Source organism: Harpegnathos saltator, unplaced genomic scaffold, assembly GCF_003227715.2.
Source record: "Harpegnathos saltator strain DR-91 unplaced genomic scaffold, Hsal_v8.6 scaffold130, whole genome shotgun sequence".
NCBI lineage: Eukaryota > Metazoa > Arthropoda > Insecta > Hymenoptera > Formicidae > Harpegnathos > Harpegnathos saltator.
The window spans coordinates 409,084-427,079 of NW_020229907.1; the positions used below are offsets into that span (position 1 = coordinate 409,084).

The 17,996-nt window shown below is 38.7% G+C and overlaps 1 protein-coding gene across 1 annotated transcript in view; it reads left to right on the forward strand.

Moving 5' to 3' along the window:
- The window catches only part of LOC112590661 (odorant receptor 49b-like), a 117,912-nt gene extending 105,561 nt beyond the window's left edge, over nt 1–12,351 (forward strand). The window contains exon 3 of the mRNA XM_025307894.1: nt 12,304–12,351. Coding sequence (XP_025163679.1) covers nt 12,304–12,351 — 48 coding nt within the window. The remainder of the gene's footprint in view (nt 1–12,303) is intronic.
- Nucleotides 12,352–17,996: the final 5,645 nt, after the last annotated feature.

Sequence of the window (17,996 nt, forward strand, 5' to 3'; positions counted from 1 at the left end):
CGAGCGGTACGTTACCTTTGAGCGTATTGAAAGCGCACTCGCAAATACATGTGATGAAATCACGGTCAGCTTCTCGCAGAAAGCCAGCACGTTGTTTCTCCGTCAAGTAGCACAACGCCTTCAGAAGAGAGATGTTTTTCTCACCGATGGACCGTTTTGCTGCGTTTGCGGTTCTATCGTCCTTTTTCGCATTCGCTCTGCTCCCCCCCCCCCCCACCCCCTGCCATTACGACGATAAGACTGTCGCAGAATGATCGTATGCATGGGTTTTATATGTAACTTCTGGTAGATCCACGCCGTACGTAAACATAATACGTAGTATCAGTGGGGAAGATGCATGTACGAAACCAATATTCATCCGGGGTAGATTATTTCAGATCGAGCAACAAATACCCATGTGGAAACGATGTAGCGTCATAGTAAGCTTCTTCCAAAAACTTTGAATCTTCCGGACATACCTGCCTGGCCAGGTGACGAATCTGAGGGAATCTGAGCACGATCGCGAGGGTTTTTGAACATCACGATGTAATTCGCGTTGAGAGAAATATCTCGTTGTCCGCGTCCTTGATGAAATAGATTTTGCGAAATGAGTATAACACTGAGGTTTTTGTGATGACTACCCTTCGTGAACAGATCGACGATTACTTCGCACGATGACGATTCCCTCATGAGATCGTCTATTATTACCATTTTCGCGACAAGCGGACCGTTTGAATAATCATCCGGTTAACGACCTCGGTATTCGGCAGATTAGATCGCTGACCAAATTTACCCCAGAACGAATTGAGGCAAAGCTTTGCAACCGAACGCAACCCAGAATTTACCGCGATGTTATTTCTATCGAGAACAATACCCTCTGTTTTTTCGTATTGAAATTGCAACACGTGTCTTTGCGCAGGATTCATTGTCTCGTAATACCCATCGACAAGCAGCCCTTCCGGTATGCGATGTTCGCGAGATCTACCTGCATGCGTTATAGTATGACCGAGCTCGTGCTCCATCCACAACAACCATTTCAATGCTTTGCGGGATTGGTTATTGACACGCCGATACTCACCCGAAGGAATAATACCTATCTCCTTTTCACGCAGAAAGTTTTTACGAAATACTCTCATGCAATGTCGGCAATTAAAAGATTTAACGTTTCTAGATACTTATTTCCACATTATATTTCAATAAATTACTTCGATTTATTTAAATAAAATTGTACGAGCAATTTTAATAAATGTCTCATCCTAATCATGAAAAATAAAATGTGAATTCTATGAAAAATATTGTGCATTATTTTCTCTTCACTTCTCCCCTCTTCCCCGTGGTTTCCAGTTCGAGGTAACAAATTCCGTTATAAAAATAAGTTCGAAAGCGAGCGGACGTGCACAGGTAAAAATATTTAGGTAAAGATAGGCCGGAGGTATCGTCTTCCAACAATCGCTGAGTAGTTTTTGTCTTCGAAATGATCTCTACCTGCTCGAACATGCTCGCACGCGCTCACGAGAGTCGAGAGCCGGGGTCTCATGGTGGGGGGACCCGAGTCCCGTAGGTTCTAGAATCTGCCAAATTTTTCACGCGTGACGTCAATACTCTTCGTATGTACACAATATAGCTAGTTTCTATCAGGGTATAGCAGTAGCGTAGGAAACAAGACGCTTGACTCGAAAGCCAGCGGACCCAGGTTCGAATCCGGCCAAGGACTATACAGGATTTTTCCAGAGTCTTCGCACTAACCGCATACACACACACACACCTCTCTCCGTTTCTACGTGTACGCCGTGAAACCACTTTCTACCACAGAGTTAGCAAGTAGAGCCAGTGGTAAAGACGTTTGACTCAAGAGCCTTGAGGTCCCCGGGTTCGAGTCTCGCAGAGTGCCTAGGAGATTTTTCCAACAGTAATATGCAAATTAACCAGCTGACCAAGAGCTAGAATCACAACAACGCTTAATTTGAATAATAAAAATTTAATATTCAGATTACGCTCTAAATTTTATTCCGGTGATTCAAATTTCCTCCATTTTCAGCCTTGGGGGTAGGTATGGCCACTCAAAACATTCCCCCTCCACTCGACCCTTCGGCGCCGGTGGGCGTGGTCTAGTGGCGCCAAGGGTCGAGTGGAGGGGGAATGTTTTGACTGGCCATACCTACCCCCATACTACTGACGCGTGAACTAGACGTCTTAAAGTCCATCTACATAGAGAGTTTTATACCGTAACAGTAAACAGTAAATGACAAATTTTCAAGTATTTTCGCTGTAAAGTAGTCACAGTAGTAGTCGTAAATGGAATAAATGATTTCCTTTTCACTTACGGCTACTGCTGTGACCTTTCTACGGCGAAAATACCAGGAAATACGTTACTTATTGCTTATTAGTACGGCGTAAAAACCTCTATGTAGACAAATTTTTATGTAAACCTATTTAACAAAAAATAACTCGTTAAAGAACATGAAACCCATGTAGAATTGACGATTTCAACATCGTTTCAACGTTAAGGAATCAATTCTGACTAAAAAATATATATTCTATTGGGTTGGCAACTAAGTGATTGCGGATTTTGTCGACAGATGGATTTTACACTTTCTTTTGTTTCGTTAACGTGTTCAAAGTACCTAACCTATATTTTTTCTTATTGTTTGGACTTCTACTTTTCATTTAGTACAAAAATTATATCGATTAGTTCTTTAGTTTTGTTTTTATCCCAATTTAAAAATGGAAGAGCAAGACGTGCACTTCAGACATATTTTATTGTATTATTTCCGAAAAGGCAAGAACGCATCGCAAGCACACAAGAAGTTATGTGCCGTATATGGGAATGAAGCCTTGAAAGAAAGGCAGTGTCAAAATTGGTATGCCAGATTTCGTTCTGGTGATTTTTCATTGAAAAATGCTCAACGATCTGGCCGTCCAGTTGAAGTCGATGAGACCCATATCAAGGCCATTATCGATTCAGATCGTCATAGCACAATACGTGATATTGCAGAGAAGCTCAATGTATCGCATACATGCATTGAAAAAACTTAAAAAAGCAAATTTTAAATTTTAAATTTTCATTCTTATTTAAAATCCGCAATCACTTAGTTGCCAATACAATTACATTAAGGCTTAGTTGCCCAATACAATTACATTAAGGCTGCGTTTCGATATTCACTGCCCATCTGAACTGGACATAATCAATACTTAAAATCTATAGTTCTAACAATAGAAACAACCTAACAATAGAAATAAATACACATATGTGGCGCCTCAGCACAGGCCTGTGCTACCGCGCCATCTAGCGAAAGACGCAAGTAACTTCTGCGACCGCGGCCGCTGTTCTGAACAGTACCTTTAACTGCGCAACTGTTCCTTCCTAGTTCGCGTCGCGCCTAAACCATTGAGCTTCCAAACAGTCGACGATCAGATCTTGAGTTCCTGACTTATCATGTCGAGCCTTGCCTCGCTGCGACACAGAATGTACCGTGTGCAATAAAAACAAACATTCACTGATAGTGTCGTAAAACCTGTGCACCTTTCTTTCCTGTCCTACCGCGTCACCTTCCTTCTTAGTTCTGAAAGCCACACAGATGTTCCCTTCACATATACCATAGAATCATAAAATCAGATAAAATAACAAGACAAAAAGAAAAGTAAATAATTTATAGTTAAAGTAATATATATTTATTGCACCTTGCAACATGCGATATACATGACAGTTTATAAAATAATACACAAGATTACATACAGGTTGTCTTAAAAATATTGGAACTCCCGAATAACTTCGTAGGATCAAGTTTCCATGAAAAATTTTAAATACAAAAGTTGTAGAAAATCGAGTAACGGACTTAATGGTGACCTTGAATTTGACCTTGACCATGACCTTCAAGGTTATTTGGAGGCCAATTTGCGTTTTATAAATGGGAATCCTTATTTTGTATTACACTGTTTTTTTCTATCAATTAATTTGAACAACTTTTGTCTAAAATATTTTTTTATTTGGCTAATATTTTTTTAGATATTTGAGGAAAACTTGATAACTTTTTCAATATTTAACTTACGATATCTCAGTATTTGTCGGGAGAAAAAATGGTACTCGATTTTCTTTCTGTATTTAGTCTCAAGAATATATTGTTACAATAGCGCCCTGACTTTTGTTAACTTATTAACTTTTGGAAATTTCAATCAAAATCATCAAATTAACAAAACTCAGAGCACTATTGTAACAATATATTCTTGAAACTCAATAAAGCAAGAAAGTCTCGTACCACTTCTTCTTCCGACAAATAATTAGCAAGATATCGTAAGTTAAATATTGAAAAAGTGATCAAGCTTTCCTCAAATATCTAAAAAAATATTAAGCAAATAGAAAAATGTTTTAGACAAGTTGTTCAAATTAATTGGTAGAGAAAAACAGTGTAATAAAAAATATGGATTCCTATTTAAAAAAACGCAAATTGACCTCCAAATGACCTTGAAGGTCATAGCCAAGGTCAAATTCAAGGTCACCATCAAGTCCGTTACTCGATTTTCTACAAATTTGTATTTAAAATTTTTCATGAAAACTTGATCCTGCGAAGTTATTCGGGAGTTTCGGTATTTTTAAGACACCCTGTATATCACTGCGTACTTTGTTTTATTACACAGAGATAATGAGTTCATGTCATTATTAACCATGTTGCTTAATTTCAGATTTTTACCTAATAGAATAAAAATGAAGTGCATGTATTATTTAAAATAATGTTGAACATTTTTTAACTGATTGAAAACTTTCTTACGGAATATATTAATTTTAATAAACTAACATATTGATCTTAATGAACATTAGATGTTTATTCCGTATATTTCTTATTCTATTTAAAAAATGTCAAATATTTAACTTATACGTTTCATCAAAATAGATGTACTTTTTTTTCTTGAGTACAACTGTTACATGCTACAGAAAAAAGCATAAATAAAAATATTTTTAATTCCCTTTTTTGCAACTAGTAATAGTACTCAAAGAAGAAAAGTACATTTATTTTTATTAAATGCATAAATATTTGATATTTTTTTAACAAAATGAGAAAAACAAGAAGGACATATATTTTGATTAAACATATAAATTAAATTTGATATTTTTTAAACAAAAAAAGAAACTTAGGATAAACATCAAATGTTTATTTCACGTTGTCAACAAATTGTTAACAAATTTTATAAAAATTGATTTAAAACAAAAATAAATCCAAATTAATCGATAATTTGTTATTTTTTAACTTTAATAACAATATTATTTATAATAAGTTAGTAAATTTTAAGTTTAAATGAAACTTGGTTGCGTCCATATATTGCGTCGCATCAGTTAAATTGTGATAAAATCAATAATTGTGATAAAATCAGTAAAACATTTTCTTCCTTTGCAGCCACGATCTGAGGAATTTTAATGCTTGACGAAGGTCACTTTCTGAAAATTTCATAATCAGTGCACTTGAAATATTTACAGACCTATGGGTTAATAACCTTAAAATTTATCAAATAGGAAAAATACATAATATAAATTACTATGTAATATATACAATAAGATTTAATAATAAAAATTCAGTAAACATACATAGGATAAGAATTAATGAAGAAAATCAACTAAGAAAAAAATTAAAATTAAAAATTAAGGTGATAAAAGAAAAGCCCTTAAAAGCAAGAACATAACACACGCACACATACACGCACACATACACACACACAAACACACACACACACACACACACACACATACCCAGCTGACCAATTAACCCATTAACGCTCAAAAGTCCTAAAATATTTGCCTTACTTTGCAACTGTATTTTATGTAGAGAAACATATTACATAAAGTTAGAATAGCACTTCCTTATGTTTTCGGGGTCATTCTACAAGATTCCGGCATCAGAATTCGTTTAGATTCTCAATAAAATCCAATATGGCAGAATTTTTGGAAAAAATTCGTCAAAAATCGACAATTTTACTTTTTATAAGCTTGATTTCATATCAAAAACGTTACTTTGATACAGATATAAGTATCACATCTTATCTCAAAAATGTTGAACTTTCAAGGTATGTATTGGTGAAAATGTGAATTCAAGATGGCTGCCTCAAAATGACGGTTTGAGCGAAAAAACTTAAAAAATAATGTATTTTTAGAATAACTTCGCAAAATCCTAGTATTTAGCATCAATTTAGTATTCAGGGTACTGATTTTAAGATATTTGTTGACACCTAATTCATATTAGAGAATTTCAAAATGACGGATCCAAGATGGCGACTAAAAGACACGAATAATCGTGAAAATTTCCAGATTTTCAAGAATTTCCTTCTATTATTTTCATATTCATGATATTTTCGAAATGTACACACGCACATGTACAGGGTGGGTAATTATAAACTTACAAACTTTATAAAAAACATAAAAAACATCGAGATGAGTGCAACGGACCGGAAAAAATTGGAATCCACTACGTAAAGTTTTGAGAAAAATTATTAAATAAATGAGCGAATAAATGCACAGTCGGACATCGCAGGCCTGCAACTCCACACAGCTTGGACCGGATTGACAGGTAATAACGGCGCGCGCCGATCCGCTGTTGTTGTTTGCCAATCCGGGCCAAGCCGTGCGGAGTAGCATGCCTGCGATGTCCACAACGCATGCCCATTGAGCGTTTATTCGCTCATTTATTCAGCAATTTTTCTCAAAACTATACGTAGTCGATTTTTTTTTTCCCGTCCGTTGTATTTATCTCGATGTTTTTTATGTTTTTTATAAAGTTTGTAGGTTTATGGTATAATTACTCACCCTGTATATGTGCGTGTGTACGTCTCGAAAATAATTCATGAATATGAAAATAATAGAAGACAATTCATGAAAATCTGGAAATTTTCACGATTATTCGTGAAAATTTTTTTAGTCGCCATCTTGGATCCGTCATTTTGAAATTCTCTAATATGAATTAGGTGTCAGCAAATATTCTAAAACCAGTATCCTGAATACTAAATTGATGCTAAATACTAGGATTTTGCGAAGTTATTCTAAAAATACATTATTTTTTAAGTTTTTTCGCTCAAACCGCCATTTGAGGCAGCCATCTTGAATTCTCACCAATCTTGAATTTTCACCAATACATACCTTGAAAGTTCAACATTTTTGAGACAAGATGTGATACTTGTATCTGTATCAAAGTAACGTTTTTGATACGAAATCAAGCTTATAAAAAGTAAAATTGTCGATTTTTCACGACTTTTTTCCAAAAATTCTGCCATATTGGATTTTATTGAGAATCTAAACGAATTCTGATGCCGGAATCTTGTAGAACGACCCCGAAAACATAAGAAAATGCTATTCCAACCTTATATAATATGTTTCGCTATATAAAATACAATTGCAAAGTAAGGCTAATATTTTAGGACTTTTGGACGTTAATGAGTTAATATGATTGGTCGAAACATTTCTCCCATCCGATTCCCCATTTCTCCCAATTCCCACTTAGAAGAATGGAAAAGTATACAAAGACGACCACAAACCAGGGAGACTAAATATCAAAACTCCTAGCCCTGATGATGTAAGCTGCAATGTTTGCGAAACGTCGGTACAAAGCTGAATTACAATATGTTCATCCGTAAGAAACATACCCTGATTGTCTAAACTCTTATTCTCATTTGTTGCATCTTTTGGTCTTCCAGTACATGGACGATCTCTCACATTTCCTATATCTTCAAACCGTGTTACTGTTTTTTGAACAATGGATTTTGAAACGGGTTTCGATCAGGAAACGTTTCATTAAATAGATTAGCCATTTCTTCATATGACCTCATTCATACCCTCAGTCACCATACTCTCGCATCATAAGCAATGTAATTCGTTCTCGTTCACTTAAAGCTGGATACAGACTTGAGCACGAACGCACATGAGGCAAGCTGAGGCTACACCGAATGCCTCGGATTGAAAATTGAAGTCCCCGCATGAGAACGCATGAGAGGCAAGTCGAGACAACTGTTCGGCGTTGCTCCGGTCGTTCGGAGTTAGCAGTTCTGTTCTTAATTTTTCGTGTCGTGCGCGGCTATCTTCCGTACGCGTGCTCGAGTGCGTCCAAACTGAGCACGAATTATCTTTGATGAACCGACAGCACTCGGCTCGGTCCGAGCCCGTGCGGCGAATCGTCCGAGGCAATCTGCCGCGCCTCGGACCAACGTCCACACTTGCATGCTCATGCGGCCTCAGCTTGCCTCATGTGCGTTCGTGCTCAAGTCTGTATCCAGCTTTACATGATCAACAAGAAGACCGATTGTTAAGATTTCACGAATCTTTTAAAAGAAATAAAGATTATTTAATACTGTATATTGTTACACGGAAATATAATTTTTGTGAGAATTTGCAACTACTGACAAAACGTTTAAGGAAGGAGGAGGTTTGTCACGATATGTAATGTAATTCATACAATCGATACGCTAAGCTCAATTGAGACTACTCAAAATAACAGATAAGATATTTTGCTATTAGCACAGCTCGCATTTCGATGCTTCCCTCACTCCAGACTCCGGGGTAGGTTTCGATGAGGTCCGCCCCTCAACACATACGCACCACATACACACACACACACAATACACATAATAGAGATGTAAATCAGACCGTGCAACCTCTACGCTTTGGGTAATGCTAATGCCTGTGGTACTGTAACATTCAAGCCTCATAACTCGGAAAGTACTTCGTGAAAAATAACTTAAATATAGTGTTTTGGAAAGCTTTCGAAATAAGCTCTAAGAGCATGTAATCAAAAATGAAGATTTCCAATTAAAATTTTCAAAGTGAACAGAGTTTTTATGTAACCTTGACAACACTCTTCAAAGTCATAATAATATTACTATGTAATGCGTTACTTAAAACACTATAACTTTTGTCTGAAACATTTTCCTACAGAACCGCTACTTTTAGAGATAATTAGACATTTCCAAACTTTTAAACCACTCTGTATACACAGGGTGAGAAAAAATGTCAGGATCCCGAAATATATCGAAAAATATAATTTTTATAAAAAAATATTTCAGACAAAAGTTGCAGAGTTACAAGTAACGCATTACGTAGTGTTCGGGGTCATAGCGTGCACAAAGGTTTTCTGGAAGAATCTAAATATTCTTCTAGCTTCGACCTCACGAAGCTTACGCGTGATCCATGCGTGCTCGGCTAGCGGAGATCTCGTCGCCGAACGTTGGGCCACGGGATCCCCGGCGAGGAACGATCAAAACAATGTTTATTCTCGCGTATTCGCCGTGTATGTCGGGCAGACCCCGAGCATGCGATCACGGCGTGTTACGGCCAACAAATTACAGCCAATCCTTATCTGCCAGCTCGAGCTGAAAAAGGGATATAATTGAGACCATAATTCCATCTCGCTCTCTGCGCTTTTGAGCTTTCTACCGAGCGGTCTTTTATTTCCGATTGCAACAGGCGAGCGCGATCTTCGCTGAATTTTCGGTACACACTATCGGTGTTATTGCTTCATCGTGGCTGCATTCGTTGCACTCGGTTACGATTTCGTGAAGTAACTCTCTGGTCTGCGCGCCTGGGCCGCACGTCACTCTCCGACGCTCGATCGTACCCACCGATACATCGAGCACTCAACGCGTTTAACGTGCATTACTTTGCGTGGCTTGCATTACGATTGCATTGTACGATTTATAATCATATCCATTTTACGTGCACCGTCGGCGAGCGTCGCGTCCGCGAGCGCCGCTTGTTGCGAGACACCTTACGTCCGCCGGTCTACAGCGGCGCAACGCGCCTGCAGCAGTTCCTAGGTCGACTGCGTAGCGCTCTAGCTTGAGCGGCTGAATGCCCCTCCCATAACGTCTTGGCGCGCGCTCATTCTCCAGATTTCTGTCATTAATAACTCTATAATTATTGCGAATTTCACAAAACGGTATAGGAATTTTATATTTGTTTTAACCCGTTCTATGTCTTCACGAGCTCTGCAAAATTAGTTATGAGACGCCCTGTATATATGATTTGCAGTTCAAAACAGGAATTCATAAAAATGACCCGTTATTATATGAATATTAGGTTTTTATATGTAAAAACCTAATATTTATATGTAAATGTTTATATCAGGTATAGTAAAAAGAAATCCATTATTTTTCCAATAGATGGCTTTAGTTATCTGTATCTCGCGTTGTATAAGTCCGATCGGGTTCTACTAGATGGCGTTAGAAAGATGAGATTTCGTACTAAAAAAACTTTGTTGACAGTTTTGTGATTAGTTGACTCAGTTTTGTTTGAGCACGCGTCAAAGATGGACACTAGTAAAGAGAAAATACTCTATATTTTACAGTTTTTCTTCGATAAAGGCGAAAACGCAAGCCAGGCGGCTGAAAATGTGAATAGTGTTTATGGTCCTGATACTGTAACAGTCAATCACGCGCAATTTTGGTTTCGTCGATTCCGTTCCGGTAATTTCGATGTCAAAGATGCACCACGCACTGGAAGGCCAATTGTCGAAAATATCGATAAAATCATGGACATTGTCGAGTCCGACCATCATGTAAGCACTGTTTCGATTGCCCAAGAGCTAAAGATTGCACAATAAACCGTTTGGAACCATTTGAATAAGGCTGGATACAAAAAGAAGCTCGATGTATGAGTGCCACACGAGTTAACGCAAAAAAACCTCATGGGCCGAATTTCCATCTGCGAATCGCTGCTGAATCGCAACAAAATCGACCCATTTCTGAAGCGGTTGGTCACTGGTGATGAAAAGTGGATCACTTACGACAACGTCAAGCGAAAACGGTCGTGGTCGAATCGCGGTGAGCCGGCGGAAACGGTGGCCAAGCCAGGATTGACGGCCAGGAAGGTTTTACTGTGTGTTTGGTGGGGTTGTCAGGGAATTATTTACTATGAGCTGCTCCCCTACGGCAAAACTCTTAACTCGGAACTGTAGTGTCAACAATTGGACCGTCTAAAGGAAGCAATCGCCCAGAAGCGGCCAGCTTTGGCCAATAGGAGAGGAATTGTGTTCCATCAGGACAACACCAGGCCACACACATCGATAGTGACTCGCCAGAAGCTTCGGGAGCTTGGTTGGGAGGTTCTTATGCATCCACCTTATAGTCCGGACCTGGTACCAAGTGATTACCATCTGTTCCTGTCCATGGCGAACAATTTTGCTGGTGAAAAATTCGCTTCGAAAATTCGAAAGGAGAGGCTTGTGAAAATCGACTGTCTCAATTTTTTGCCAATAGGGACGAGGGCTTCTATGAGAGAGGCATAATGAAATTACCTTCAAAATGGTAATAAGTTATCGAATAAAACGGCGCATATTTGACCTAAATCGGATCATTCTAACTGTGGTAATTAAAGCCTTCAATTTCATGCAAAAATAATGGATTTCTTTTTACTACACCTAATATGTAAATGTAAATGTTTATATGTAAAAAACATAAATTACATGGCGTCTGTTCGTGAACGTCCTTGCAGACGGTTAGCACACGTAGATTGCCGGGACCGCTCAGCAATGAACGCGGAGGCGCGCTTGTTGTTACGGTAGCCGCAACGAGAACTTGTGATGGTGGTCAGAACTCGTATACTTCCGGAATCACTTTTTTATTCGTCGTTGCAACGACGGTACATTCCACCGCAAGGACAAACTCAATAACAAAAAACTCAAAGAAAATTGATTGATGAAGGCGATTGCACTACGGCGGTAATCAACCGAGCGCGCGATAACAGCGGAAATCGTAATGACTTTTGTCGCGAGCTGAGAACGTTGACTGCCGGTGCTGTTTGAATGCGAGAACGGAATCAAATCATTGGCCGTGTTCACGCAACTTTATCGATTCTACTTCTGATCTGGCGAATGCGGATTAGCCGTGCATTGATTAGCTGCTCGATTCGTGGTCGCAAAGCTAACCGTCAGCTACCTTCGTTGCGAGTTTGCGATTGCCGATGTTTTCGCGGGACAACAAACTTAGAATCACGGTTGTTTTGAACGATGATTTAAACGGCGGCAGATGCGGACCAGATGCGGACCGATTCTATCATGCGCCACGCGTGATGTTTACACGCGAGGAAGTCGCTGGTCGCTTCCTCGCTCAAAATCCAAATTGACGCTCGCTTTAACGCCGTGGCTCACGGTGATTCCCGAATAGCGTCTAAGTTTAATATTTTTAGACGTTATTTTAGATTAGACGTCCACGACGTCTAATAGAGATCTCTCCAATCTCGCGTTTCTCCCTGGGTAGAAAAAATTACAGAGTTCTTAACTTTGATAAAATTTAATAAAATTTACTGAAGATATACAGTGCGTATATTTTTAGTAACAATATTAATTTTAATTGCAGTTACTCAAGACATCATATTCCGCTTACAATATACTACAACAAATATAGATGTCAAGATGATATAGAGATGATGTAGAAAGAAAAATTGATTACATCTTTTAATGATATGCATACATGCGTATGTATATATATATATATATGTAATTAATATTATCCATGCCTACATAACATAACATTTAGCATATAAATATTAAAGAATTATAATTGAATAATTTATGTATGTCTGATATTTCTCTCACATTGCTAACTAAAATCTTTATAAATAAAAAAAGTTAAATAAAAAGTTTGTATGTTGTTTATTTACTATTAAGAGGTTGCATTGAAAGCCGCTGTTTTTTTGTGTTCGAACATTTATTTCAATAATAAAATATGTGAATTCATTAATCAAATTATTTACCCTCGGAATCTATGACTTTTTCCTGGCAGAAGTTGAATTCCGCGACGAAAGAATGATCTGTCTATTGAGCCAATCCATTCAACAACTCAATTTTCGACTTCTCCATAATTATGGAAATGTGTATCTTCCAAAGCGTGTTTCATCGATCAGAACAGATGGTAATTGGAGCCAGATCCAGAGAATAGGCTGGGTACGGAAGAATTTTCTATTTGAGTTCCATCAGTGTTTGTTTCACGACTATAGCAATATGGGGCCGGGTGTTGTCATGGAGCGAAATCACTTTTCGGCGATTTGGTGCAATTGATGGCCGTTTTTGTATCAAATTAAAATACTCCATTTAAATATTCCAATTGTTATCGATAACGTTCGATGACTATTTCGTTCGTTTTCAACAGTTTATAATATACGACACCCTCCATATCTCACTAATAGAGAGCATTGCTTTGTGACTGTGGATGTTTCGCTTTAGTATTGACGTTAATGGTTGGCCAGGATCAACCCATAATTTCTTGCATTTTGAGTTGTTGAAATATTAGGTTGGTAGGAAAATAATGTCGGCTTTATATATTATTTGACTTTCCTACTTGTTTTTGGAATAAATATTTCTTTTAATATATTATGTGTGTATTAATATACCATTTTAAAACGCAGATTTCACTCTACATTTCATTACTGTTGGTTTCATTTTTACTATTATTTTGTGTTCATTATTATATATAGAATTCATGATGGAAAAGAAGCAATTGCAAGCGATATTCTTGTACGAGTGCAAACTCGTAAGCTTTTTTTTTGTTAACGGGGGGAAATCCTCATGGATATCCCGCCCCCGTTGGGGGGAAGGTGGGGTTATACCTCTCCGAACTCTTACCGGCTAAAACCCCTCCGGGGTGCTTACCAGGCGAGCCGGAGTGGGGGAGTCGGGGAAACTACGCTGTACATTTCCTCCCCGACACCCCGTTCCTGGGGTTGTCACAGAGCCCCTCGCTCAAGTGCCGCGCCCTTCCCTTGGAAGGGGCGCGGCGTCCCGATTGAGTAAACTTGCTCGATCGGGTTAGCTATCCTGGTCTACTAGCAGGAGAGAGGGCACACCTTCCCTTTCTCCTAGCCTCTCTCGATATCGAGGTGGGCGGAGAGTGGGGCTCATCCCTAACCGGTACTCCTTTTCCTCCCTTACCATCGCGCGGGAAGGAAATAGGTTCTAGACCTATCGCCCGCCCCCCCTTCTTCGCGGACGATGGCGAGCCCGAGATAGTCGAGGGAGCCCCCAAGGTATCGGCTCCTTGACCGGCGCCACCTCGGGCTCGCGGTCAAACTCGTAGGCTATGCCAAACTCATATACTATGCCATAAAGCAGCAAAACGACTCATAACGTCAACAGTTCGGTCAGGAAACTGCAAACGAATGCACGATGCAACGTTGATTTCAAAAATTTCGGAATGAAGATGAGAGATTTGAAGATCAAGAAAGTCGTGAATGTCCATCGGCAGTTGATAACGATGAATTGAAAGTGTTGATCGAGACAAATCCGTGTACAACGATTCGAGAGCTTGCTGTAAAGTTAAACATAAGTCATCTAACAGGTTCTAGATCATCTCAAGCAACTTAGAAAATCAAAAAGCTCAACAAATGAGTGCCGCATGAATTGAATGAAAATAAAAAAAGTCATTATGAAGTGTGCTCTGCGCATGTTTTGCGCAATAACAACGATCCATTCCTCAATTGCATTGTGACATGAGATGAAAAATGGATTCTATACGACAACCAGCAGCGCTCAGCATAGTAGTTCTCCGCGGTGATGCTCCACAATACTTCCCAAAGCCGAAACTGCACCAAAGGAAGACTATGGTTTGGTGGTCGTCAACCGGTCTAATTCATTATAACTTCCTGAATCCAGGCGAAACTATCCGGTGTAGTAAAAAGAAATCCATTATTTTTCCAATAGATGGCTTTAGTTATCTGTATCTCGCGTTGTATAAGTCCGATCGGGTTCCACTAGATGGCGTTAGAAAGATGAGATTTCGTACTAAAAAAACTTTTCTGACAGTTTTGTGATTAGTTGACTCAGTTTTGTTTGAGCACGCGTCAAAGATGGACACTAGTAAAGAGAAAATACTCTGTATTTTACAGTTTTTCTTCGATAAAGGCGAAAACGCAAGCCAGGCGGCTGAAAATGTGAATAGTGTTTATGGTCCTGATACTGTAACAGTCAATCACGCGCAATTTTGGTTTCGTCGATTCCGTTCCGGTAATTTCGATGTCAAAGATGCACCACGCACTGGAAGGCCAATTGTCGAAAATATCAATAAAATCATGGACATTGTCGAGTCCGACCGTCATGTAAGCACTGTTTCGATTGCCCAAGAGCTAAAGATTGCACAAAAAACCGTTTGGAACCATTTGAATAAGGCTGGATACAAAAAGAAGCTCGATGTACGGGTGCCACACGAGTTAACGCAAAAAAACCTCATGGACCGAATTTCCATCTGCGAATCGCTGCTGAATCGCAACAAAATCGACCCATTTCTGAAGCGGTTGGTCACTGGTGATGAAAAGTGGATCACTTACGACAACGTCAAGCGAAAACGGTCGTGGTCGAATCGCGGTGAGCCGGCGGAAACGGTGGCCAAGCCAGGATTGACGGCCAGGAAGGTTTTGCTGTGTGTTTGGTGGAATTGGCAGGGAATTATTTACTATGAGCTGCTCCCCTACGGCAAAACTCTTAACTCGGAACTGTACTGTCAACAATTGGACCGTCTGAAGGAAGCAATCGCCCAGAAGCGGCCAGCTTTGGCCAATAGGAGAGGAATTGTGTTCCATCAGGACAACGCCAGGCTACACACATCGATAGTGACTCGCCAGAAGCTTCGGGAGCTTGGTTGGGAGGTTCTTGTGCATCCACCTTATAGTCCGGACCTGGTACCAAGTGATTACCATCTGTTCCTGTCCATGGCGAACAATTTTGCTGGTGAAAAATTCGCTTCAAGAGAGGCTTGTGAAAATCGACTGTCTCAATTTTTTGCCAATAGAGACGAGGGCTTCTATGAGAGAGGCATAATGAAATTACCTTCAAAATGGCAACAAGTTATCGAACAAAACGGCGCATATTTGACCTAAATCGGATCATTCTAACTATGGTAATTAAAGCCTTCAATTTCATGCAAAAATAATGGATTTCTTTTTACTACACCTAATATTACGGCAGAGAAGTATTATCAAGAAATTGACGAAATGCATCACAAACTACAACGCCTGCGCCTGGCATTGATCAATAATAAAAGTTCCATTCTTTTTCACGATAATGCCCGGTCACATATCGCACAACCGACGCTGCAAGAACTGAATGAATTAGGCTACGAAACTTTAGCTCACCCACCATATTCGCCAGACCTCTCGCAAACCGACTACCACTTTTTTAAGCACCTCGACTACTTCCTGCAAGAGAAAGTCTTCAACAACTATGCTTGAAAATGCCTTCCGAAAATTTATCGATTCCAAGACGTTGGAATTCTACGTTATTGGAATAAATAAACTTGTTTCTCATTGGCAAAAATGTGTTGATTGTAATGGTTCTTACAGTCTGTAAAGTAAGAGCGTGTACGGGTTAATGTGTAGAAAAATTTATTTTTAATAATTTTTAAGTACATGGATTTGTTGTACTCCATGAGAAGAAAAACGCTATACCATTAATAATGAGTCTAGTCACCACCGGCATTGATAATTGCCTGGCATCTCCGAGGCATACTTTCCACTAAGTTGACTGCGTATTCGTTCGGTAAAGACCTCCAAATGAGACGAATTTGTCGTGTCAGCTGCTTCAAAGTGCACACTCTTTTTCCTCGAAGCTTGTGCTTGAGATATGCCTCACAATACGGCTAAAAAAAACTAGGACGATATTTGAAGCCATTTATGCCGTACATGTTCTTACTTTACAGACTATATCTCAATTAATACACTACTCTAAATTGAGATATGTGTTTAAAGTTAAAAGCTAAAAACCGATATTATTTTCCTACCAACTTAATAGATCTATTTTTCATCGCCGGTCGCGATACGCCACAAGAAACTCTTCTTTTTATGCTTTGCAAGCAAAGAAATCGACATATTTAAACAATGATATACAGTGGCGTGCAAAAGTTTCGAGCCACAGTATATTTTTAAGATACATGACAATATATTGATTTGCTCTAAAAATTAATTATATAAAATAGTTGACATAACATTCTTACAAATAATAGTACAGTTACAAAATTTTGAAATTACATAGTTTCTAAGTATTTAGTCATATAATATTTACATGTGTTCAAAAATATTGAGCCGTATTCTTGTTGTGACTTTATGAGCCCGGTTTGTTTACGTTTCTTATGAAACTCCTTCGTAAATATTTACTTTAACTAAATTTCAGTCTATTGTCTACCGCAATGTCGAAACATATAAGCCTTCAGTTACGCAAAGCCGTGATTAATATTTCTCAACAAGGAAAGGTTTCTTGCGAAATTGCTAATTGCTTATTAATTGATAAAAGTACTGTAAATAGGATTATTGCTAAATATAAGACGAACTCTCTAACTGATAAACCACGAAACGGTAGACTTTGCAAAACTACAAAGCGCGTCGATAAAATAATTAAGAAACAGTCGATAGCAGATGTTAGAAAAATTGCCATGGATATTTCTCGAGAACTACGAGAAGAAAATCTTGCTGATATTAGTCGAAATACAATATCTCGATGTCTAAAGGAAGTAGACCTTTTAGGACGTGCTGGTGTAAAAAAAAACATTAATTAGTGCAAAAAATAAGAAAGCTCGATTAGATTTTCCAAGGAAATTTGAACATTGGACTGAAGTTGATTGGCGAAAAGTACTTTTCTCTGACGAGTCAAAGTTTCAGTTATTCGGAAGTGACGGTAGAAAGTATACGGGTGTCCCATTTAACCTGACAAATCGTAATATCTGGAAAACTACATGTCGGATCAAAAAAAGTGGGTAATGAAATTTGTTCGTCTCGAAGGAGGACATCCAATAATATCAAACTCGATCTCCCACCCCACTCCCGGGGGGTGGGGGTGGGGGGCAACTTTGAAATCTTAAATGGGAATCCCTATTTTTTATTGCAGATTCGGATTCTACGCCACAAAATACGTAAGTTTCGTTCGAAACTTTTTTTTTGATTCGTAATAGATGGCGCTGTAATCGCAAAAAATTAGATTTTCTGCAATTCTCCAGAAAAGCTTAAGTCTTCGAGCAACTTTGGTAGTTCTACTTCAAGAATGTTTCGGTATTCGTTACCATTCAAATTG